The 26,562-nt window shown below is 42.1% G+C and overlaps 1 protein-coding gene across 3 annotated transcripts in view; it reads left to right on the top strand.

The window, feature by feature from the left end:
- Positions 1–26,562, top strand: part of LOC116986138 (DNA (cytosine-5)-methyltransferase 3B-like) — a 104,108-nt gene that overhangs the window by 72,650 nt on the left and 4,896 nt on the right. For 2 of the 3 annotated variants that reach the window (XM_033041316.1, XM_033041314.1), the window contains 7 exons: positions 680–764; positions 3,208–3,353; positions 4,458–4,548; positions 11,731–11,879; positions 13,667–13,752; positions 19,110–19,179; positions 20,942–21,060. In XM_033041316.1, coding sequence (XP_032897207.1) covers positions 680–764; positions 3,208–3,353; positions 4,458–4,548; positions 11,731–11,879; positions 13,667–13,752; positions 19,110–19,179; positions 20,942–21,060 — 746 coding nt within the window. The remainder of the gene's footprint in view (positions 1–679; positions 765–3,207; positions 3,354–4,457; positions 4,549–11,730; positions 11,880–13,666; positions 13,753–19,109; positions 19,180–20,941; positions 21,061–26,562) is intronic. The other variant, XM_033041317.1, reaches the window with a different exon arrangement.

Genomic DNA, 26,562 nt, shown 5'->3' with positions numbered 1-26,562 from the left:
TTGTACGTTCTCCCCGTGACCTGCGTGGGTTTTCTCCGAGACCTACGGTTTCCTCCCACACTCCAAAGCGTACAGGTTTGTAGGTAAATTGGCTTGATAAATGTTTTTTTTAAATTGTCCCAAGTGTGTGGAATAATTGTCCCACTTACGCGACCTTGGCTCGCAAATTACTCGACCTCGTGGTCGCTTGAGGCGTACGGGCACCGTGTGGCCGCGCGGGGCCGGTCACACTTAGAAGCGCGGAGTTGTGCGGGGCTGGTCCCGACATCGCGCGGGGCTCCGAAAATCTGACAGTGTCCGAGATTTTTGCGCGCCAACGGCCTGTCGGCACAGGCGCATTGCGGTCGTACGCAGCGTCTTGACGGCGACGCCCAAATTCAGTCGGCCCGCCTCCTGCCTAGCTGATTGGTAAGTATGACGCAAATGACATCACGCACGAACTTCGCGAGAACTCCGCTTCCATTTGGTCGCGCCAAATGCATGCAATCGCATGCAAGTGGGACAGGCCCTTTAGTGTGCGGGGATCACTGGTAGGCGCTGACCCGGTGGGCCGAAGGGCCTGTTTCCGCGCTGTATCTCTGAACTAAACTAAATCCAATGCGGCATTGCAACATGTTATAAACCTTTATCTGTGTACAAATAACTACAAATTACTGATTTCAATTTTATTAAATTCCAGGATCCACCTAAAATTTACCCAGCCGTACCTGCCGAGAACAGAAAGCCAATCAAAGTTCTGTCGTTGTTTGATGGGATAGCAACGGGTAACGTTCCATAAATATCTTATTGTAGTCTGGAGAATCAAAACGCATATTAGTGATTATATCATCTATGGAACCAAGGAAATAGGCAATGTTTCTATTTCCTTCGCTCCATAGATGCTGCCTCACCCGCTGAGTTTCGCCAGCATTTTTTTCTACCTTTGATTTTCCAGCATCTGCAGTTCCTTCTTAAACATTAATGATTATATCACTTGATTTCATAATTGCAAAGTGCAAATTATTTATTAATGAACATGTGGTCAAATATTTTCTCAATTGGTTGGTGTAAAGATTGCACAAACCATGCAAAGATATGCAGAGAGGTTTAGAAACAATTTGCATAATCCCAAGTGATATTTCTTCATACTATGGAATTAGAACACAAAGTTTCCACCACACCAACAGACACCAGGTGCAGGAGTAGGCCATTCGGCCCTTCGAGCCAGCACCGCCATTCAATGTGATCATGGCTGATCATCCACAATCAGTACCCCGTTCTTGCCTTCTCCCCATATCCCCTGACTCCGCTATCTTTAAGAGCCCTATCTAGCTCTCTCTTGAAAGTATCCAGAGAACCTGCCTCCAACGCCGTCTGAGGCAGAGAATTCCACAGACTCACCACTCTCTGTGAGAAAAAGTGTTTCCTCGTCTCCATTACCCCTTATTCTTAAACTGTGGCCCCTGGTTCTGGACTCCCCCAACATCAGGAACATGATTCCTGCCTCTAGTGTGTCCAAACCCTTAACAATCTTATATGTTTCAATGAGATCCCCTCTCCTTCTAAACTCCAGAGTGTACAAGCCCAGCTGCTCCATTCTCTCAGCATATGACAGTCCCGCCATCCCGGGAATTAATCTTGTAAACCTACGCAGCATTCCATCAATAGCAAGAATGTCCTTCCTCAAATTAGGGGACCAAAACTGCACACAATACTCCAGGTGTGGTCTCACTAGGGCCCTGTGCAACTGCAGAAGGACACAGTTGAAGAAGACCACAGCTGAACGTTCAATGAACTACTACACCAACGTTAACAGGATCCATGCACGTAATTGTAAAATTGGATTACAAGCATGAAGTACAGAATGTAGTTGTGAGCCAATTGACTATTGTATGGTGCTCTGATGTATGATTGAGATACTTGGGTATGAAGTTGTTCGGTTGATCATTAATTTCTACTCTCAACTATTCTTTTCATTGACCAACTTATGGGACAGGCAATGTGTATCGAAGATAGACACAAAATGCTGGCGTCTCAGCGCGACAGGCAATCTCTGGAGAGAAGGAATGGTGATGTTGTAATCTTCAGAAGAAGGTTCTCGACCCGAAAAGTCAACCATCCCTGTTCTCCAGAGATGCTGCCTGTCCTGCTGAGTTACTCCAGCATTTTGTGTTTATCTTCAGTGTAAACCTGCATCTGCAGTTCCTTCCTAGGCAGTGGATATCTATATTTGTTTAGAATAGGTCTGATTGATCCATGGAATGGTACAGAAACCACACAATCCAACAGTCTGATTTGCAGTTAGATGCGAAATGCTGGAGTAACTCAGCGGGTGAGGCAGCATCTTTGGAGAGAAGGAATGGGTGACGTTTCGGGTCAAGACCCTTCTTCAGCCTAATGTCAGGGGAGGGGGCTGGACAAAGATAGAATGTAGGTGGAGACAGTAAGACTGGTGGGGAACTGGGAATGGGAATGGGAAAGGGATGGAGAAAGAAAGCAAGGTCTATCTGAAGTTAGATAAATCAATGTTCATACCACTGTGGTGTAAACTACCCAAGCGAAATACAAGATGCTGTTCCTCCAATTTGCGCTGGGCCTAACTCTGACAATGGAGGAGGCCCAGGACAGAAAGGTCAGATTGGGAATGGGAGGGGGAGTTGAAGTGCTGAGCAACCAGGAGATCAGAGTCTGATTTGCACTTGTGTTTGCCAACATGAGCAACCAAGTCAAACATGATAAAGACTCTCATGTCTCGACAGTGCATAAACAAAGGCAGATTTTGTTGAAATATACATCAATGATGACTTGTGGCAGAGATCCTAATATTACAAAGTGAATCTTCATAGAAATGTTATTTCCTTTCTGAGGTGCTGACATATCTCAGTTTAGTTACAAATCGTGGAGGATTTTTCATTCTCAAAATCCCCCAAAAAACAAGGAAACCCTTTGCTGCAAACAGATAAACTTCCTCTCATCTCCACTTCCAGTGTCTAAACATCAGGAAAGACCCCACACAATCAATACCGTATTGCGATGGTATGCACTGTCACGGCATATACCTGCTTCTCTAAAAAGTTAAAAACTACTTTGTTGTACAGCATCAAAGAGTGTGAACTATTATATGCAGACAAGCACAAAAACAGCATTGCCTTTAATCATTGTTTGTGTTCGCATACTTATTTACAGGGCCTAACAGCAACTAATCGATGCTACTTTTGTTTCCCCCAGGATATTTAGTTTTAAGGGATTTAGGATTTAAGGTTGAGAGGTATGTTGCTTCTGAAATATGTGAAGACTCGATCGCAGTGGGGACGGTCCGACATGAAGGAAGAATCACCTACGTACATGATGTCAGGAACATCAGCCGACAGAACGTAAGAGAAACTGATTAATATCGGAACACCAAGAGATGGAACTACTGAGCCAGTACTGCTGCTGGTGTAAAGTCCATCTCTGCTGGAATGTCATTTGGCTATTTCTGCCTAATTATTATGTACAATTCTGTAGCTGGAAAGGGGGGAAATGATCACAACATCAGTTCATAAGTGATAGGAGCAGAATTAGGCCATTTGGCCCATCAAGTCTACTCCACTATTCAATCATGGCTTATCTATCTCTCCCTCCTAACCCCATTCTCCTGTCTTCTCCCCATAACCCCTGACATCCGTAAACATCAACTCTAACCAGGTTGGGTTTGTTGTACAATGCACAGCTTTTGTTGTTTCTCTTCAGTCAGCGGAAAAACAATACATGATTACAAAATCTAGCCATTTACAGTGTACAGATACACGATAAAGGGAATAACCTTTAGTGCGAGGTAAAGCCAGTCAAGTCCGATCAAGGTGTGGCTTTATTATTTGTACATGTACCAAGATACAGTGGAAAACTTTGTGTGCCATCCGGTCAAATCATACTACATATGAGTACATCAAGTCAGAGCCAAGTGCAAGAGACAGTGCAAAGAGTATCGTGTTAGAGCATTATAGTGTTACAGTTACAGAGACAATGCCCAATGAGGTAGGTTGGAAGATTGGGACTACACCCTAGCTACTGACTAGTCTGATAACAGTGGGGAAGAAGAAGCTGTTCCTGAATCAGGTCTTCTGCTTGACAGGAGGGGAGAAGAGGGACTGGGGTGGAAGATGTTGTGAGCACAGTAAAGGGTCTGTCCCACTTACGCAATTTTTTTTGGCGACTTGTCAGCTGTCGTCATAGTCGCAGCAGGTCGCCGAAAATGTTCAACAGCGGCGACCAGGAAAAGGTACGACTCTTTGGGCGACTACTCACGACCATACAGGCGTCATCCCGCGTAAAATCGCGTAAGTGGGACAGGTGCTGAAGGGAGTTGCATCACATGAGATGATGAGAAGAGGCCACAGATTGGAAACAATTCTGTCCAAACCAGCTATTTATTTTTAAAGAACCAAGTTAGAGTTTGATGGGCATCTTACATGGCATTGACTATTTTTTAATTTCAGATTCATGAGTGGGGTCCGTTTGATCTGGTGATTGGAGGCAGCCCATGTAACGATCTTTCTATTGTAAACCCTGCAAGAAAGGGTTTATATGGTAAGAATAATTTTGTTCAAGGTCAAACCAACAAGTATGTTTCTTCAGTTTCTAACTTTCTAAACTTTTTTTCCCCTTTGTGTCTTCAAACAAATATTAATCCGATTAACTTGCTTGTCACAAGTGCCTGGATCATTTATTCCAGTCACAGACTATTCTATCACTAATGTCTAGTTTGCCCCCAATTGGTCCTGGGCATATAAGGCATTAATATTATAACTTTCATATTGGTTCTGTACATGCTATGAATCTATGTAAACAGAAGAGTGTGAATTCAGATCTCATTCTTGAATTCCAGTTCTCTGATTGTAAACATTTCCAAGGTAGACAAAAATGCTGGAGAAACTCAGCGGGTGAGCCATCATCTATGGAGCGAAGGAAAAGGTGACGTTTCAGGTCGAGACCCTTCTTCAGACTTCGGACCCGAAACGTCACCTATTCCTTCGCTCAATAGATGCTTCCTCACCCGCTGAGTTTCTCCAGCATTTTTTGTCTACCTTCGATTTTTCCAGCATCTGCAGTTCTTACTCAAACATAAAATTTTCCAGATGATTTTCACTTTACTTTTGCTCCAATTATTTCCTTTTGACACAACAATGTATCTGTGATTAACTGAGAGAAAGATCATAAGACAAGGGAGCAGCATTAGGCCATTCGGCCCATCTGGTCTGCTCTGCCATTTGATCATGACTGATCTATTGTTACCTGTCATCTGTATTCCCCTGCCTCTCCCCCTTTCCATTCGTCTGTGTTCTGAATATTATCCCACTGAACTTTACCCATTACACCTTGTGCTTTGTTTCTTGGACATTATATTAACTGGCTCCACTACTTATCTTTAATCAGGGATTCATTTCTTACTGGTCCTACTAATTTATTTAGTGTAGCTCATTGAATTACTGCAGGAATTAGATCATCTGGAACTGCACTGAGCAGTAAATGTGTCTTAAAGAGCAATGTTGGAAACATATCTTGCATTTAATTCAAAATAACAATGCTTGCTTGTACTGTATTACATATAAAGTATTCTCAACATGAAAAGAAACAATATATTGTATATTCGTTTAAGGTGAGGCAGCCTTCAGTGTATGCCGTAGTTACAAAGAGTTATATTAACTTCAGCACATTTTAATTTTGTTTATTTGATTATTATGTGACTGTGTGCATTGTGTAGTGTTTGTAATGTACAAGTGAGTGGTACTATCTAGTCATGTGGCTGAGAGAGATGATAAGTGCTGGAGTAACTCAGTAGGTCACTCCAGCACTTTGTGTCTTTTTTTGCAAATCAGCATCTGCAGTTCCTTGTGTCTCCAATCTGACAGAGAGAACTGGCTTGTTTGATTGATACAGAACACATTTGAGTTCATGTTAAGTGAATTATTTTGCTGCATTCCTGGCCACATTGTAAGGTCTTTCAGATAGGTCAGCCATGCTGTAATGTTGTTACGTAAGCTAAAAATATGAAAGGGCTTATTTTAGCAGGGCCCCTCATTTCCAACAGGGCTCAGAAAAAGTCACAACCATCCCTGCCTGATCCATTGTCGGATTTCAGATTCCACTGGCAACATGGCTTTGGAAATAGTAACAAGAATTCTTATTCAAATAGTTTCCAATATCATGCAGGGCCTCAAAGTTGTGCAATGCTTATAGAAACTTAGACTATAGGTGCAGGAGTAGGCCATTCGGCCCTTCGAGCCAGCACCGCCATTCATGGCTGATCATCCAAAATAAGTACCCCAGTTCCTCCTTTCTCCCCATATCCCTTGATTCCGTTAGCCCTAAGAGCTAAATCTAACTCTTGAAAACTCCTCAAGTGTGGACGGGTTAATCTTCACACATTATTTGTATGATAAGCTTTAAGAAAACAAGAGAACAAACCCGTTAATGTCTGTTGAATACATTCAATGCCTACAAACTAAACTGAAATGAAATATGGCTTTTGCTGTGGGTAGACACAAAAAGCTGGAGTAACTCAGCGGGACAGGCAGCAACTCTGGAGAGAAGGAATGGGTGACGTTCCGGTCAGATTGATGTCAGGGGGGAGGCTTTTGCTGTATATTTTTCTTCAATTTTCTGCCCTCTTCCCATTGTATTAATAATTAAAGTGATGGTTTTCCCCCATGGTTATAAAACGGAGAACACCCACATACCGACCGCAGTCTTGCATTCACCAGATCTATTAACCTCAAGATTGTCTACTAAGATACATCGCTACCAGATCACTTCTCAACTGCTTGCACTCCAAAGAATAGTCCTATATTGTCGACATTGTCTTTTAGTTTAGTTTAGAGATACAGCGTGGAAACAGGCCCTTCGGCCCACCGAGTCTGCGCCGGCCAGCGATCCCCGCACACTATCCTACACGCACTAGGGACAATTTACAATTATACCGTCAATTGACCTACAAACCTGCACATCTTTTGAGTGTGGGAGGAAACCGGAGATCCCGGATAAAACCCACGCGGGCCAAACTCCGTACAGACTGCACCCATAGTTAGGATTGAACCTGGGTCCCTGGCATTGTGAGGCAGCAACTCTACTGCTCTACCACTGTGCCACCTTCTTTATCATTGGAAACGAAATACAAGTCAGTTTGTCAAGGTAGTTTCAGAGGTTGTTTATTCAATCATTATCAGTTTAGAGAAGTGTATGTACCTGTATATACATCCTGTATATGGATTGCCACTGCCACCATCAGGCGCCTAGTTGTACTCCAGGCCACAGTATATTTTAAATAGTATTTATCTCACTTAAATTATAATTTTTTAAAATATATAATAGTTTCACATAATGAAAATCGTAAAGTGTTTGGGAGATACAATATTTTATTTGAGTAGGATTGGGAATTCGAGGAGCAAATACGTAGGCAGATCACAGGTAACTGCAGGACTAATCGGGCTTCAATGATAGGAAGACAAGGAACTGCAGATGCTGGAATCCAGAACAAGACCCAAAGCGCTGGAGGAACTCAGTGGGTCAGGCAGCATCTGTAGAGGTAATAGACAGACAACATTTTGGGTTGGGACTTTTCTTGAAATGATAAATGACTGACTTCCCTATGAAAGTAAACAAAAAGCAGGCACTAAAAATCTGAAAGAAAATGTTGAAAATACTCACGGATCAGACAGTATCTATGGAGTGAGAAATATAGTAAACTTTTCAGCTTTGTGACCTTCTGGGTACGTATTTCCAGTATTTTTGGTTTTCAATTCGTGCATGGGTAATTGTTTTTTTAAATTGAGAGGAGGTAAATGGCAGTGATGTCCTGGGACCTGGGACCACAGCAACTATTAAAATAATGCCGTAGTATTTTATACCCAGGGGAAAAATGTAAACATTCGTGTTACACCAAGTTTCAATGTGTGATAAAGGTTGAGGAGGTCAAGGCAAGACTCCAGCGTGTTCAATTGTCATGTTTACTGATATGGAACAACGGCATTCTTATTTGCTGCAGCTTAACAGGTCTCATAGATAACAGAGTAAAACAAACACACAAAAAAATCGTTAAATAAAATCCCCAACGTTAGTGCAAAACATAACAAAAGCGCTTTCAAAAAATAACTTATTTAATTTCAACAAGGTACAAAAACCAAAAAAAAACAAAACCGTGGTGACATACGGTTGTGTTCATGTTACAAAATCATCAAACAACCATGTTACAGATATTCTAATAACTACTATACAACTCCGGTAAAGGGGCAAGCATCTGGCTCGGGCAAAGCCCTCTTCTGCCTGGCTTGGATAGCCAGATTGGCCAGGCCGGTGCTAAGACCTGAGTGCAACCAATTTGGTCACAGTTCGAGGTTTAGTTGGTGTTTGTAGTGTTCAAGAGCTTGTTGGTAGTTGGGGGGAGTTGGTAGTTCCTCAACCTGGTGGTCATAGTTTTCAGACTCCTGCACCTTCTTCTCGGTGGCCAGAGTGAAAGGAGAGGGGTGAATGGGCAAGATGTCATGGAATTGGCTGGTGGAATGGACAGATGGACTTTAATACAAAGAAGTGCTATCTGGTGCATTTTTGAGCGGAAGAAAGGCGAAAGATAAACGGAATGCACGGTGCTGGAGCAGAAAGGGAATCGATTAAATATTAAGCGGTTAAAATGTTGCAGGGAATAGCACTACTGGGATTGCTCAGCGCAGATGCAACGGGCTGATTAGGCTCCTCTGCTGTGCAACTTCCTGGATTCCTCAACCACAGGTCAATAGAACACATTGGAAATGCAATCTATTGTGCATTTGTGATCTGGAGGGACCTGCTTAGGCATTAAAAGGCAATGCACAAACCATTATGAAAACGAGATTTGGAGGGTTTGTCTTTTGGCCACTATTTCTGCCAGTCCCATTGTTCATTATCACCGTGTAACAGTCGCTGATAGCAAATGCATCTTGTGGTAACGTTAGTCTGAAAGAACCACCTCTCTTTCTCCAGCCCACACGGAATATTGTTACCTTTTAAAGGCATGAGGTGTCGCAGAGAGTTTGAGCGTTCAGTTATTTGGATTATGTGGTTCTATAATTGCACAGAAAAGATAGCAAGAATTTGACCTTTAATATCAATGTGTCAAGATGATAGTCCAAAACTCCTGTTGTCAAACAAATATCACTCAAACGGCTGGACGGTTACTTTTAGTAGTGGTTTCGCTGAAATTTGTGAGTATTTTCAGTGCGCTTCCAGTTTTTATTTGCTATTGCTTATATGAACGTGGCGTATCCAGAAACTCCATAGGATCAGTATATCACCCACTGTTGACTAACAGTGCAAATATGAAATCTATAAGGTTATCATTCATAACTGACCTTACTTCAATAAGTATTTTTCAATTACTTCTTTCTCTGCTAAGCATGCATCTGGAAAAAAAAACCTTACAAATTGTCATATAAAAAAAAATTCCAACCAGAGTAAATCCTTACAATGTATGTGGTTTGGAGTTGATCCTTATATATTTATGTACATTTGTTCTTCTGAATGTTATATCTTATTCCACTTTCCCGATGATATGTACACCTGCTATTTTGTGTCTATCTTTGGTCTGGAATTTCACAGCCATCTGTTTAAAAAATGTCCCTTCCCGGATAATGTGTGATCTGCCTTCACTCACCCTTGATGCCTGCCTTCATCACTCTCTTCCTTTATCTCTTTTTCTAGATGGCTCCCTTTCTTTGTGTCTCTCTTTGCTCCATTTTCTGATGTCTCCCTTTCTCTCTCACTCGTGTGTGTTGGAAGCCTTAACTTCCGCAGCTACGTCACTCTGTGTTACAAGGCTGCGGTTCTGAGAGCCTGCACCTCCAAGGCTGTCAGCAATCTGTACTCTTTCAATGTATCCCACCATCTTACTGCCTGGAACCATCAGGTAAAAACTCCTATGCTTTTTTTCCTTTTCCAGACTTTGTCCATCACAAAAATACACCCCTTTCTGATCTCTTTCAGCACTAAATGCCCCTAGTCACCAGGCAAAAAGCCAGTACTGCTGAAAAGCTTAAAGAAGTTGCGGGAGAACTTGCTGGTGCTGTCCAGAAGCTTTCTGGTTGCTGCACAGAATAGCTTGTGTAGGAAGGAACTGAAGATGCTGGTTTTCACTGAAGATAGACACAAAAAACTGGTGTAACTCAGCAGGTCAGGCATCATCTCTGGAGAAGAAGAATAGACAATAGGTGCAGGAGTAGGCCATTCGGCCCTTCGAGCCAGCACCGCCATTCAATGTGATCATGGCTGATCATCCCCAATCAGTACCCCGTTCCTGCCTTCTCCCCATATCCCCTGACTCTGCTATCTTTAAGAGCCCTATCTAGCTCTCTCTTGAAAGTATCCAGAGAACCGGCCTCCACCGCCCTCTGTAGTTGATGTTTCAGGATTGGAACCCTCCTTCAGACTGAAAGTAGAGGGGAGGAGGTGGAGGGGGAAAATAAACTGGAGGCGAGAAACGGCCGGAACGAATCAGGGCCAGCAACAGATGACCTGAGGAAAGGTGGAGCCCACAATGGTCCATTGTTGGCTGTGGAAGGTGTGATAAGAAGATGGGTACAAGGATGCAAACAGTGGAACTGGTTGGTGGGGAAGGGCGTGGAGGGAGAGAGGGAATGCAGGAATTAATTGAAATGAGAGAAATTACCGTTCATACTGCCCAAGTGAGATATGAGGTGCTATTCCTCCAATGTATCTGTGGCCTCACTCTGACAGAATAGCTTCTTGGTCCTGGAGATATGATAGGCTCGCTGCTGATCCTCTCAAGTTACTGTTCATACTCCAATACTATATGCATCCTGCCACCTTCGACTTTATCATTAGATTAGCAATTATTTTGTTTAGATTAGAGATACAGCACGGGAAATAGGCCCCTTGGACAACCGAGTCTGCACCGACCAGCGATCCCCGCACACTAACACTACTCTACACACACTAGGGACAATTTTTTTAAACATTTATCAAGCCAAATTAACCTACAAACCTGTATGTCTTTGGAGTGCGGGAGGAAATCAAAAATCTCGGAGAAAACCCACACAGGTCACGGGGAGAATGTACAAACTCCGTACAGACAGCACCGGTAGTCAGGATTGAACCCAGGTCTCTGGCGCTGTGAGGCAGCAGCTCTACTGCTGCGCCATCCTGCTGCACTTACTGAGATATTATCATAGAATAAAACCATTCATAACACATTGATAATTAATGTACATGGTGCGTGAGATAATAGACAGGCCCACCACCAATTTCACGACACCTCCTTTAATCAGGACAGAATTATGAGGGCGCACTTGAAATCCCCTCCGGAAGTTCCCCCCAAACAGGTGAGATGGACAAAGTTTAAATTAGATGTTCGGGGCAAGTTTTGTTACACAGAGAGTGATGGGTGCCTGGAATACACTGCCAGGGATTGTGGGTGGGGGCAGAAACGGACGGTAGTGGCATTTAAATGGCTTTTGGATAGGTACGTGGATATACAGGGAATAGAGGAAGCACTTGCAGCCAGAGGAAATGACTTGAACTTGGCATCATGGTCGGCACAGACATTGTGGGCTGAAGTACCAGTTCTTATGTTGTACTATTCTATGTTCTACAAATATCTCGTGCTCATTGATGCTAATTGGGATGAACAAAAGTGTTAATGAAGAGTGGATTGATGCCTTTTGCATTTATCAACTTTATACATATGTTACTCATCATCGTGGTTTTGTTTGTGCTTTGTTATAGAGGGCACAGGAAGACTTTTCTTTGAATTTTATCGACTGCTTCATGACACCAGACCAAAGGAGTGGGAAGACAGGCCTTTCTTCTGGTTATTTGAGAATGTTGTTGCCATGGGTGTCAATGATAAAAGGGACATCTCACGTTTCTTGGAGGTAAGAATCGAATGTGGTGGGTTATATTGTTTTTGACCTTTTCTCAATGTCATTCATCATGTGAATCTCACTACAACACTGTGTGGTCCATCATAGACTCATTGAGCTGTACCACACAGAAACAAGCCCTTCGGCCCAATCTGTTCTATGCCGACCAAGTTGGCATATTGGGCTTGTCCCATTTGCCTGCCCATGGTCTTCTAAACCCTATCTGTCGAAATGTCTTCTAAAAGTCGTAATTGTACCTAGTTCTACAGATTCCTCTGCAGCTCAATCCAGATACAGGCTGCCCTGAGATAAAATGTTACCCCTAAGGTCCTTCTTAAATCTCTCCTCTCTCACCTTGAGTGTTTGCCCTCAGTTTTTGAATCCTCTACCCTGGGAAAAAGATTGTGAGTATTTACTTTATCCAAGCCCTCATGATCTTGTATGCCTTAAAAAGGTCACCCCTCAGCCTCCTAGACTCCAAAGAAAGAAGTCCCAGCCTCCCAATAACTTAAGCCCAGGAAACATCCTGGTGAATCTTTTCTGTCTCGTTGTTTCTGGTTCTCTTATTAATGAAAAAAACTTGCAGAAATGCCTTTGACGGAATTATTTCTCTCTCAAGGGCAAAAATAAATGAAAAGGATGGTTGTGCCTTTCCCTACTCATTTACAATGTTCACAAAATTGGCTAAAGGTTTTGTCAGAGGCATGGAAAAGATGCAGAAAATCTGAGATGAAAACAGAAAATTCTCCAGACATTGTGTTGGTCAACCAGCACCTGTGAAGAGACAGAGTTAGCGGGTTCAGGTCAATGCTCTTTTGTCTCAAAAGCCGAAGGGCCGAATGGCCTGTTCCTGCACCTATTGTCTATTGAACAGCCATTTCGCCATCTCTGGCTACTATTGCAAAACATAACTAAAGCCCTAGGACAAGGGTTCCCAACCTGAAGTAAATTTACCCCCAGGGGAGTAAATCTCGCCTACCCACGGGGTAAATTTGTTGATTCTCGATTTGTACATATTTTTTCTCATTGACTGACTGTGTTTGGTTCTGGTATACCGGTATCTGTTCATCATTAGTTGTTCATAAATAAGTGAAATAACATTGTTGTGTGCTATTAAAGTTGCCAGGGGTAAACGGGACGAAAAAGGTTGGGAACCCCTGGCTTAAGACATTGGCACAACCAAGATTTTTCATCAGAGTACACCAGCAAAATGTAAATCAGGAATTTACCAATTTATAGTGTGGATAGGGACGGCACAGTGGCATAGCGGTACAACCACTGCCTTACAGAACCAGAGACCCGGGTTCGATCCTGACTATGGGTGCTTGTCTGTACGGAGTTTGTACGTTCTCCCCGTGACCTGTGGGCTTTCTCCGAGATAGACAATATGTGCAGGAGTCGGCCATTCGGCCCATCGAGCCAGCAACGCCATTCAATGTGATCATGGCTGATCATCCCCAATCAATACCCCTTTCCTGCCTTCTCCCCATATCCTCTAACTCTCTATCTTTAAGAGCCCTATCTAGCTCTCTCTTGAAAGTATCCAGCAAACCGGCGTTCGGTATCCTCCCACACTCCAAAGACGCACAGGTTTGTAGGTTAATTGGCTTGGTATAAATGTAAAAAATTCTCCATAGTGTGTGTATGGTAGTGTTAATGTGGTCGGCATGGACTCGGTGGGCCGAAGTCCAGTCCACTGTATCTCTAAAACTAAAGACTAAAACTAAAACTAAAAAGACAACCAGCATTTTGTAACCTGTGTTTGCGTCAACATTAAGTCTTTCCCTCTTCTCTCCCAGTGTAACCCAGTTATGATCGATGCAATCGACGTGTCTGCTGCCCACCGGGCCCGCTACTTTTGGGGAAACTTACCAGGAATGAACAGGTTAGATCTGTTTTGTTCTAGTAGAGTAATTTTGTCTAGCTATTGTTCAATTGCTAGTTGATATCAAATGCTTTGCGTGATGACTATAACTAATCTGATATATTAATAACCCTAAAATAAAACAGAAATTGCAGTAAATACTTGGCAGGTCAGACATCTTAAAGAGTGTGAGAAACAGGATTGGCTTTGCAGCCCGATGACCATCGAATGGTACAGTTTCAAAGGACAGTCATTATCATGTGGCATTAACTCTGTTTCTATCTCTTCTTCTTGCGTATGGCGTGCACAGCCTAAAGATGTTGGACAGCTTGTTCTATTTGATCTTATTTGATTGTGCACGCCGGGTTGATTGCATTCGTCGAAACAGGGCGGACCACGTGAAGGTTGCAATCTTCCAGCCCACGTGGCCTGTTGAGTGTTTACAACATTTTATATTTTTTATTTTAGATTTCAAGCATCTGCAGATTTGTGATTTTGCACAAATAAACTTGTACTTGGCAGTCTGTATTTGGTGCAATATTATATTTTCCAGGAGCTTTGATCAACCATTCATCAAATGAATGAAAGCACAAATGGTACATTTTAGTAGTATTGGTAGATGAAACCTTTTTGCATGACATTCCCTGTGTATTAATTTAACACGTGTGAACCAGTTTCCAGTAGTTATCTTCCACCAAATTATTGGCAAGATACAATTGTACTCAGTAATTATTTGTTAATACTATTAGCAGGGCTCTCCAACCTGGCAAGTATTCAGGAGTCGAGTATATTTGTCATTGCCCTGGACATGAATTGGAACAATGAAATTCTTACTTGCTGCTGTTTTACAGGCACATTAGATGAAACCACAACCATAATAAATATATCACAAATTATTTGTTGTTCTAGGTCAGCTATACCACAATAGTACAAATAGCAACACACATAGCACAACCATAGAAACATAGAAAATAGGTGCAGGAGTAGGCCATTCGGCCCTGTGAACCAGCACCGCCATTCAATGTGATCATGGCTGATCATCCAAAATCAGTACCCTGTTCCTGCTTTCTCCCCATCTCCCTTGATTCCATTAGCCCTAAGAGCCATATCGAACTCTCTCTTGAAAACATCCAGTGAATTGGCCTCCACTGCCTTCTGCGGCAGAGAATTTCACAGTGGTTTAATACAGTTGAGATAGGGCTGTGCAGGGTGGTTCAAGAGTCTGATGGTTGTTGGGAAGGAGGCTGTAATTGAACCTGGAGTGCATGGTTTTCAGACTCCTGTACCTTCTTCCCGATGGTAGCAGCGAGATGAGAGCGTGGCCAGGCGGTGTGGATCTCTGATGATGAGCCTTATTATTCGTTACAATTTTAAACCTATGTTGGCTGCTGTCCTGTGTTCTTGCGCCACCGGGTTTTGAGGCTGAATTGAGAACTAACTGGAAGGAGGATTTTGTTTTCTGGCAGCTGTAAAGATCCATGTGGAAGATGGCAGAGAGGTCGCATTGGAAATTAAAACAATCACATCTAGCTAATCGGCAAAGTTCTTCTGTTACTGAGAACAAGCACGGTGCTCAGGTGGAGATGAGCAAGGTTTTGTTTTCATCCCCGTTGATCTGGAAGGGCTTGATCTGTACATAATGTGTAGAAAGTGATCATTTTCCCAAATTGCAACAGTAAACTCTCTCAACAAAAATAAACAATCCGAACTACAGATTTTCTCTCAAGCCTGCAAATCACAACCATTGTTAATACCAATGTGAACATCAATATAATCAATGATTAGAGTACTTTGACTGTCAATATTAATATCACAGACACATTCAAACTAGAACCAGGCCTTCCAAGAGTCAATAGGAAATATGTAGAATATGGTAAAAATTTGGAACACGGGGCATCTTGGTCGGCATGGATAAGTTGGGCCGAAGGGCCTGTTTCTACACAGTATGACTCTATGACCCTTCTGATGATAGTACTTGATCCTGGATCAGGTATTAATGGTAAATATGAAGTTGGGTGATATTTGATACCAAAGGTATTGAAGAAATATTGGGTATATGGAGTAAGGCCAGAGATCAGCCATGATCTTCAACACGGCAACAAGCTTGAGAGAGTGTCTGGCCATTTCCTGTTTTTTAGATTTCTGTAATTTTTCAAAACCAAGTGTGTTTCCTGTGCTGCACACTGGCCCCAGCCTGATTTTCTGAAGGAAATCTCACTGGAACAAGGACTTTGATTATTTCCTACTCATTCTCACATCTCTGATTAAAAGTGACAATGATAGGAATTGACTGCACTCATATCTTATTGGATGGTGTGATCCTGCACTATTCCCATTGGAACTGAGCTCTCTAAATCCACATGCATTGACAGTGTATGTGGTGTGCCACCAAGTATTTTAAGATTCATGTGAAGCGTGGTGTATTCTGGCGCGAGTCTAAAGCATTTAGTTTGTACTTTTTGTAGGATCTTTAGAAAACTTCATGCAGTCATATAGTTGATACATACTTCAATTCAATAATAAGTGGACATTTTAATTTTGAGAAGTGTTTTAAATTAATCTGATAAATTCATAGTATTATACTTTAGTGAGTGTATAATTCAATAATTCAGAAATTACTGATTTATGCAAATGTTTGTTTAAGAAGGAACTGCAGATGCTGGAAAAATCAAAGGTAATTAAAATGCTGGAGAAACTCAGCGGGTGAGGCAGCATCTATGGCGCAAAGGAATAGGTGACGTTTCGGGTCGAGACCCTTCTTCAGACTGATGTGGGGGTGGGGAGGGTGGGAAGAAGAAAGGAAGAGGAGGAGACAGTGGGCTGTGGGAGAGCTGGGAAGGGGAGGGGAAAGAGGGAGAAAGCAAGGACTACCTGAAATTGGAGAAGTCAATGTTCATACTGCTGGGGTGTAGACTACCCAAGCGAAATATGAGGTGCTGCTCCTCCAATTTACGGTGGGACTCACTCTGGCCATGGAGGAGGCCCAGGACAGAAAGGTCGGATTCGGAATGGGAGGGGGAGTTGAAGTGCTGAGCCACCGGGAGATCAGGTTGGTTATTGCGAACTGAGTGGAGGTGTTGGTCTACGCTTGGTCTCACCGATGCGGAGCAGCTGACACCTAGAACAGCGGATGCAATAGATGAGGTTGGAGGAGGTGCAGGTGAACCTCTGCTGCACCTGGAAAGACTGTTTAGGTCCTTGGATGGAGTCAAGGGGGGAGGTAAAGTGACAAGTGCAGATCTTTGTATGCTTTCACCAGATTTCCTTTGTCACTAAATTATTGAAGGCAATAATCTCTTTCCTTTAATTGGATTTATACTTCTTGAAGAACGGAAAGGGTAATCTCACTTTATTTATGGTACATTCCATCAAATGACTCGTAGTCATTTCCAGGCTTGAAAATTGCATTGGGTTGATTTTCTTGTATCAAATGGAAACATTTTAATCTCTAAGTTTCATGTAAAAGTATTATTTAAGATGATCTTGATCATGATCTTTTGAATGCATCATATTTTTCACATTGAGCAAGAATGAATAATGATGCCAGACATATGTTCGGTTTCAAAGCATGAAACTAAGTATATAAAGGCAGCATTGGAAATGCTCACTGCTCAGGAAGGTTTTGTGGAGAGAGAGAGAGAAGCAAGTCTTTTATCTCCATTGTTGCAGACTGACCTACTGAGCTTTTACTGAGTTTTTTGTTTCAGATTTCCAGTAGCTACTGTGTTTTGGTCTTAAAAATATGTGCATGACCATCATAGACTTGAGTTCATGGAGAATAGAAAAATCATTTGTTTAGTTCAAGTAGAAAAATAAGTTTGGCATGATGTAAATTGTTTAGTTGTAACACTAGATGTACACAAACAAAGAAACTACTTTTAAAATAATTATTTGGAAAGAACTGTGTTAAAGTGATGACGTGCATATTTTTTGGCACGTGAATGGCAATATAAATATACAAAAAACACACTGGGTTTCCTCCGGCTGCTCATGTTTCCTCCCACACTCCAAAAACGTGTAGGTTTTGTATGTGAATTGGAGTCTGTAAATTGTCCCTAGTGTGTAGGATAGTATTAGTGTATGGGTCAATTACTGGTCGGCATGGACTTGGTGGACTGAAGGGCCTGTTTCTACACTGTGTTTCTAAAGTCTAAAGTTTTCAAAGAAATAGCATACGTAGCATGGAGCTAATGGTTCCCATCCCTACTGAATGACACTCTGATGCTATTTCTGTCAAGAATCAGCACTTTAATAGTAGCTCATATTGAATAGTACAGGCCGCTCCCAGGCAACATTGGGGGTCCATCTTTACAGAGGTGGGCAGGTCAGTTTTATCCGTAAGTTGGAAAATAAACCACAATCACCCCCTATGATGACCATACCTCCGCAGTATTGTAATAAATGGCATCCAAAGCACAGAAGTGATAAGAAAGAACAATTACTAAAGGTCGAGAGAGGAAACTAGTTCTGACATTTCGTAGGAACGAATGTATGTACCTAGGTTGGGCATATTTTAATTTAACAATGTTGTGGGAGCTTGTCCATATGCAGGGGTGCCCGTAAGTCGGGTGTTTGTATCCCAGGAATGCCTGTGTTAATTTAATTGTAGTTAATTTAAATGTACTGCTGCAGCAATATCTTCCCCAAGATTCGTCCAGTGGGATTTATTTGAATATATAACTATTGCTTTTTTCTTGCAAGGACTCCACTACAGCTGGTAACTACAGTGCACTTCCCACCACCTTTATAATAAAAAGGCACTGTGTGTCTTGCACTGTTCATCTGGTTATTTTGCCTATGGGCCTTCTGAATCATAAGTCATGTCTCTCTCTGGAGACTTGAACAAAAACATCTCAGCTGCAAAACCCGAGAGAACACTGAACTGTCAGAGGTGCCTACTCATAGCTGAGATATTAAATTGATGTTGAGTCTGCTTTTTTATGAGGATGTCAAAGATCCTATGGTTTCCATCAACACCTCGTTATTGTTTGTGGGAGCTGGGTTTGCACAAACTGCCTGCTGTAATCACTTGCGCCAGTGATTATACCAAGTCTATATACTGTTCATCATCAGTAAAATACCTTGTGATGGGCTGGGGCTATGACGTTTATTCTCTAAATGCTCGTTTTGTTGTCTGTTTGTCCCGTCTTTTATCAGTTTGTTCGTGTGACGTCATTAAAATCCGTTTTTATTACTTTTGTTGCATTTCTCCATAAAGAAGTATGTTGTCGTTTGATTAGCCAGCATCATATTTTCGCTGTTATTGTGATTAGTCTTGTTTTATAACAAAAAAAAAAGTTTCTGCATTGGTTAAAAATGCATGATTGAGAAAATGCATGGAATATTTGGCACTGAAGTCAGATTTTCCACTTTCTCAGGCCCCTGGTTGCTTCTTCAGCAGATAAACTGGAACTGCAGCACTGCCTTGAGCATGGTAGGATAGCAAAGGTAAGCTCTGTACATGCTTTCATCATTTACTCAGTTAAATGTACCTTTACTAGATCTTCCTGGTACCTGGGACGATTTTCATTTTAAGGATCACTGTATTACCATGTCCTCTCTCTCACTGGCTGTAGTTGTTCAACAGAAATGTTTTGGGATTGTTCTCCAAAGATGTACAGGATTGTAAGTTAATTGGCTGCGGTAAAAATTGTAAATTGTCCCTAGTGTGTTTGATAGTGGAAGTGTACGGGGATGGTTGGTCAGGGTGGACTCGATGGGCCGAAGGGCCTGTTTCGTACTGTATCTCTAAACGAAACTAAAGTAAACTAAACTATCAATATAATAAGTTTATATAAGTTTTTAGCTTTGCGTATTCTTCCCCCTCCTTTGCTGAAGGCACTGAGGTCATTCACACTGGTCACATTTTTCAATTTCAGTAAATGGATATGAAATTCCAAAGATTCTGTAAATACCACTGAAGGCTCTATGGTGCATGCAGTCCAGATATTCCAGGCTCCTGTACCAATCATCATCCCATTCCCTGTATAATTACTCTGCACTTGTAATATGTATATCCTGATTAGGAAACATGGCAAGTGAAATTCCCTAAGAGTTTCGTATTTAATTATTTTGGGAAAATAAATCAATTATAAATCTCCTCAGCTATTGATTCTGAATTAGAAAATTGATTCCAAGTGAAGCTGATTGCTGTCATTAAATTGTGTTCTCAGCTTGTTGGCTTGGAGTTTAGCATTAAAAAAAAATATACTTCTTTCCTTTGATACTTGCAAGATTTCTACTGAAACCAGTTGGCATCATCACCGCCCTATCTGGTTACACCTATCACATAGACCTGCCCCGATGTACTGCTGCAAGCTTTCCTGTTCCTTCTCAGTCCTGATACTGGGTCCCAACTTGAAACATCAACGTACACATGTTTCCTCCACAGCTGCTGCTTGACTCGCTGAATTCTTCCTGTGTTCTGCTCTTGTTCTGACACTGTTGGTTTGTTCTGGAACCTTTAGTCAAACTGAGCTTGCAACTTGGAGATAACGACACGTTAGATACATTGTAGGCATAGAATGGAGTATTTCTGTGGACTGCCAGATTTGTAAAGGGCATTGCATAAGTTCCTGTTGATAGATGGAATCAAAGGCATTTGTAAGGTCCTAAAGGGTCATGTAAACTGATTGAGGTGGCTTCCGTCATTGTTTTCTCAATCTCTCTTGATGCACTTCAGCTCTAACAGACTTCCTGTTGGAGAGGAAGTCATCAACAAATTAGGTACAAAATTGTAAATGAGCCGGAAGGAGATTAAATCCCCAGGACCTAAAGAGATGTATCCCCGGCCACTACTGGCAGAGGAGGAGATAAAGGAGTTCTGATAGAAACTTTCAAACCCTCAACAGCTGCAGAAGAGTTATCGGGTGCTTTGAAAACAGTGAATTTTGTATCTTTAGGCAAGAAAACTGTAGGGATAAGTAAGGTCTAACATCATTGATAGGGTAATGATTGGAAATGATTCTGAGGAATTGATCAGGGATAGTCAGCATGATTTGTTTAGAGGAGGTCCTGTCTGCCTAATATTACATTTTTCAAGGTGACCGGATGTGTTGCTTTAAAAGTCATGAGAATTTTGAATATACATAAAACACCTATTCTATTGTGAAATTGAGCAAATATTTTATTTGCAATGTGTTGAAACTGACATTTTAATTGGATATCTCGTGAAATGGACCCTGACATTTTTTATTACAATGTTCTACAGTTTAGCAAAGTTAGGACCATAACAACAAGGTCGAACTCCATCAAGCAGGGCAAGGATCAACATTTCCCAGTTATCATGAATGGGAAGGAAGACATTCTGTGGTGTACAGAACTGGAGAGGTGAGCCTTGCCAGAATTACTATCAAATGCCTCTTTCACACCAATTTTCAAGTTCGTTTTTCCTCCCCATTTCAGTTTAATTGAACCTACTTTCAGCTCCTCCCATTAACCAAATAGTCGTCCTCCACTCAGTATCTGACCTTGAATCAAGTTTGAATCAAGGACATACCATGAGGAGAATCACAGTTCAACACAGACATTTATATTATTTAACACAGCATTTCAAATCAGAGGTGGATAACAGTAACCATGAGACTGACGAGGGGGACCTGACCCAAAACGTCACCTATCCACATTCTCCAGAGACGCTGCCTGACCTGCTGAGTTAATCCAGCACTTTGTGTTTTATGGATTAAAGTGATTCACATCAAATAAAACTCAATAGTGATGGAATATTATGATCTGCTGTTGATTGCATTAGTTTTCTGAAAATATTCTGTGTCGTAGAAACTTGCAATCAGAAAAAAAAAAATTTGTATACTAAAAATAAATGTGTTTACAGCAATATAAAAATCTGCTTCAGTTACAGTGAGGATATTTAACTGGTTTGAAATTATCTTATTACACTAGAGTAATTGCATGAAACCAATGATAAAAGATCTGGTGAAGAATGCTTACTCCCAGGAATGAAACTGCAACCCATCTTCATTGAGACCCCAAAATGGGTAGAAACATAGAAAATAGGTGCAGGAGTAGGCCATTCAATCTGAACACAGCTGATCATCCAAAATCAGTACCCCATCCCTGCTTTATTCCCATATCCCTTGACCCCGTTAACCTTGAGAGCTATTTCGAGTAATGGAAACTTACCCGTACAGAATTCACAAACCACCACCCAATTAGAGATAGGGAAAAAAAAATTGCTCTCATGGAATTTGTTTCAAAACGGGGTAAATAAATAAACACACTTTTGTGCAACTTGTATTTTTTGATGCATGCTCAGTTGATGCGGCCTCGTGTTATGGAAAATCACGATGCTGTTTTCTTGGTTGTAAAGTGTTGCAGGTGTGTGGGGCGGGTGTTGCGGGTGTGTGGGGCGGGTGTTGCGGGGGTGTGGGGCGGGGGGGGCGGGGGGGGGGGGGTGTGTGGGGCGGGGGGGGGGCGGGTGTGTGGGGGGGCGGGGGGGGGCGGGTGTGGGGCGGGTGGGGGGGGCGGGTGTGTGGGGCGGGGGGGGGGGCGGGGGGGGGGCGGGTGTGTGGGGCGGGTGTTGCGGGTGTGTGGGGCGGGGGGGGTCTGTTCTTGACTTGGTGATCTCCATTGAAACTGTCTTCCTCATCATCTTTTCTTGCAAGATGGCTGTCTGGAACTGAAAAATAGATTACATTTTTGTGTAGTGAAGATAAGGCTGTCTTCACTACACAAGCCTCATCCCAAAGGCGTGCGGGTTTGTAGGCCTCTGTAAAATTGCCCCAAGTGAGTAGTGAGTGGATAAGAAAGTGGGAAAATGTAGAGTTAGTGTGAACGGGTAATTGATGGTCGGCATGGACTCAGTGGGCCGAAGGGCCTGTATCTCTGAACTAAACAAACGCTCAAGTTTCATCAAAATCAAACTTTTACTCTGCAAACCATCTAATGTGCAATTTCTTTCTGGAGTAAATTAATGATTTTTTTATTATTCCGGATGCATGATTAAATATAAATAAATAAATAATAATAATAATAATAATAAATACTATATTGATCCCCTCAGGGAAATTCAGATGTCCAGAAGCCCCCAGCCAACAAACCCACACATTCAAAACTAACGCAGACAGAAAATACATAAAATACCATGTTGACACTATCTGAGAGCAATAAATACTTAAAAAGGCCAATAATTAACAATTAAAAATTAAAAAATGCAAAAATGCATCCCCCTACAGCCTAGCAGTCCGAATTATAAAATCTAATGGCTGCAGGGGTGAAGGATCTCCTGAACCGCTCCGTTCTGCAGGGCAGGGAGAGGAGCCGGTTGTTGTTCCGAGTGCTTTTTTGACTCTCCAGAGTTACATGGAGGGGATGCCTGGGGTTTTTCAGGATAATCTGCACCTTGCGCCTCATACGCCTCTCGAGCACATCCATCCCAGAGTCCACTCTCCCCTCCAGCACTGAGCTAGCTCGTTTAATCAGTTTGTCCAGCTTCTTGTTGTTTTTTGCACAAATTGTCATTCGGGTGTGTAGGATATGTTAATGTGCAGGGATCGCGGGTCGGTGTGGACTCGGTGGGTCGAAGGGTCTGTTTCCTCGCTGTATCTCTAAACTAAAAAAACTAAACAAGTTGTCTGGAGCAAGGTTAAGTATCATTGGGGCCATTTCTGGTAAGCGATGTGGCAAATAGCTGAGAGGCAGGTGAAGGTGAAGTGATCAGATAAACAATCTTGAGAAAATTGCTCCAAGGTAAAATGATTTGCAATATTACAATGTACATTACACAATGCAAATCATAAAAATATATTCTGAGCCTCTGGTAATTCTGATTACTGGATTATACACATGCAAATATACCGACAAATAACCTCCAGGCTTACAGAAGGAAAAAAAGTTCAGTTTAGTTTATCATCACTTGTATTGAGGTACAGTGAAAAGCTTTTGTCACTATTGTTGCCCACTTCTATGAGGCAATGGTTTGCTAGCATCTGGAATATGACCTATTCTTGTTGGTATGTTCTCTCTCAAGTCCGATGTCCACCTTTTATTCATGGATCCTGACTATACAAAGGGTTATTTGCTCTAGGTTTTTGCTGAGCCAGTGGGCCTGGACAAGTGTGACCTGGGATTAAGTGATGGAATGAGTGTTATTCAGGCATTTGTTAGTAGAGTCTTGGTAGCAGCCAGCAATAGTTAGGTGTATTCATTATGAGCCGCCCGACTCATCACCCACACCAAATCCTGGCATCACATCACTCCAGTCCTCAAACAACTTCACTGGCTTCCCATCTCCCACCAGATCACCTACAAAATCCTGATCCTCACCTACAAAGCCCTCCACCATCTGGCCCCCCCCATATCTCACTGACCTTTTATCTGCTGTCCTTTTATCGGTGCTCCATTGAGAGCCTCCTAACATACTGTGTATGCGTATGGTACACCAGCTGCACAGCGGCTCAGAGGAAAGCGCTCCAGAGGGCCATTGACAACGCCCAGAGGATTGTCGGATGCCCTCTCCTTACCTTGGAGGACTTACACAGTTCCCGCTGCATCAAAAAATCCCAGAGTATTATAAAGGACATTTCCCACCCCGGACACTCCCTGTTTGAACTGTTACCGTCAGGCAGACGGTACAGATCTACAAGGACAAGGACAAACAGACTTAAAAACAGTTTTTACCCCACTGCTATAAAGGCACTAAATGTAGCCGCCAAGGAACGCAGGGGCGATACATACATACATGAAATCGACAGAAGGATGTAGGGCTGGGTGTTTATGCGTGCTATTTTTATGATATTTATTTTAGTTGTTTATCTTTTTAAATATTTTACTTTGTATGTATCGTTAGCTTTTAGAAATGTTTGAATGGTGCACTGACTGGCTGACATTTTACAATTTCGTTGTACATGGTTCATGTTACAATGACAATAAAGAAACTATTCTATTCTATTCTACCTCCTCTCCCCCTACCAACCCTCACGGTCCCTCAAATCCACATCAGCCGGTCTCCTCTCCATCCACAAGTCCAACCTCCGCAGTTTTGGGGACAGAGCCTTCTCCAGGGCAGCTCCCAGGCTCTGGAACTCCCTCCCCCAACTGATCCGCAATTCCGTGTCCCTCACCATCTTCCAGTCCCGCCTCAAGACCCATCTCTTCACCTCTGCCTATCCTTAGCCCCACGTCCCCCTCCCTTTTCATCTGTGCATTAATTGCCTCATATTGTGTTTTGAATTGTATTCTGTCTTTACTTTGTGTACTAGTCATGTCTCTACTATTTATTTCATTCCCCTTACATGTTTTTCCTCTACCTGCTAAATTTTTGTAAGGTGTCCTTGAGACTCTTGAAAGGCGCCCATAAATAAAATTTATTATTATTATTATTATTATTCAACTTGGACAATTTTTACAAAAATACTTTAGATGCTAAGTACTTTATTTGCATGTGTACAGAGCTGTTTTGGGTACAGATATGTATCTCTTTAGATAGACACAAAAGGCTGGAATAACTCAGCGGGACCGGCAGCATCTCTGGAGAGAAGGAATGGGTGACGTTTCGGGTCGAGACTCTTTTTCAGACCCTTTATCTGGTTTATCAGTGCAATTCTACTGCAAAATTTGTGCCCACCTTTGCAATTACTTGCTTGTAAAATAATTATGCCATCAACCGATTTCTGTGCTCTATTGAAAAAGAAAAGTTGATCTGAAAAGAGAACGTTATTTCTTTCTCCAGGGGTCATGCCTGATTGCTGCATTTTCTCATCATTTCACAAAGATTTCCTATTTGTCACAAAATCTGTTATAGTCTGTCTAATTGATTTAATCGAATATAAGGAAAGCCTATAGGATCAGAATAAACCAATATAATAAGAGAGTTTTTCACACAGAGAGTTGTGAGTCTGTGGAATTCTCTGCCTCAGAAGGCGGTGGAGGCCAGTTCTCTGGATACTTTCAAGAGAGAGCTAGATAGGGCTCTTAAAGATAGCGGAGTCAGGGGATGTAGGGAGAAGGCAGGAACGGGGTATTGATTGGGGATGATCAGCCATGATCACCCATTGAATGGCGGTGCTGGCTCGAAGGGCCGAATGGCCTACTCCTGCATCTATTGTCTATTGTTTCTGTGATCTTTAGTATTTTCTTCCTTTGAGGAAGAAATATCACCTCTAAATCGTCAGCGCTTGTACTACACATAATGTGACCTATGTGAGAAAATATTTTCTGGGATAAAATATTTTTTGTAACTATTATGATTCAGCCTCAGTAACTAGATTTATGTTGTTCATAAAGTTCCTAAATAATAATGTCATATAAATGTTCTTTATCTGTGTTATGTGTTGCAGCATCTTTATAACTGTTAGATGCCTACGTGAGGCTACGTCACGTAGCCTTGTATAAGTGATGCCAGGTGGCACCCATTCTGTGCAACTAAATCCACGTACATTTGGATGTAAGGGGAAAGCAGCAGTAAGAATGATGTAGGAAAAGCTTGACCCAGGATTGATGATGTGGGCGGAGGCAGGTGGGATCAGTATCTTGGTCGGCATGGGCAAGTTGGGCCGAAGTGCCTGTCTCCATGCTCTATGACTCTCTGTGTTCATATTTTTGCCCAGCTATCTCAGCCTCCATGCTGTGCTCGGCAGAACACATGGAAGGGTAATTTGGGACAGAAATCCTGCAGTCATTTGCTCACATTATTTTCTATAATAACCTTGTGATATTATGTTCCTATTTGTAGCACTAGCTTTTATATTTGTGATCAAGAGGTACATTTGCACGATGTTTTTAGCACATTCTGTTCATATTTAACGGTTTATCCCTGGTGTGCATCCATCATATTGGACCTTGTGAATGTTTCATTAAATATGTCACAATATTATA

This window comes from Amblyraja radiata, chromosome 23 (genome assembly GCF_010909765.2).
Source record: "Amblyraja radiata isolate CabotCenter1 chromosome 23, sAmbRad1.1.pri, whole genome shotgun sequence".
NCBI classification, from domain to species: Eukaryota; Metazoa; Chordata; class Chondrichthyes; order Rajiformes; family Rajidae; genus Amblyraja; species Amblyraja radiata.
The sequence above is the reverse complement of the archived record's forward strand: the minus strand, read 5'-3'. Positions and strand labels throughout refer to the sequence as shown.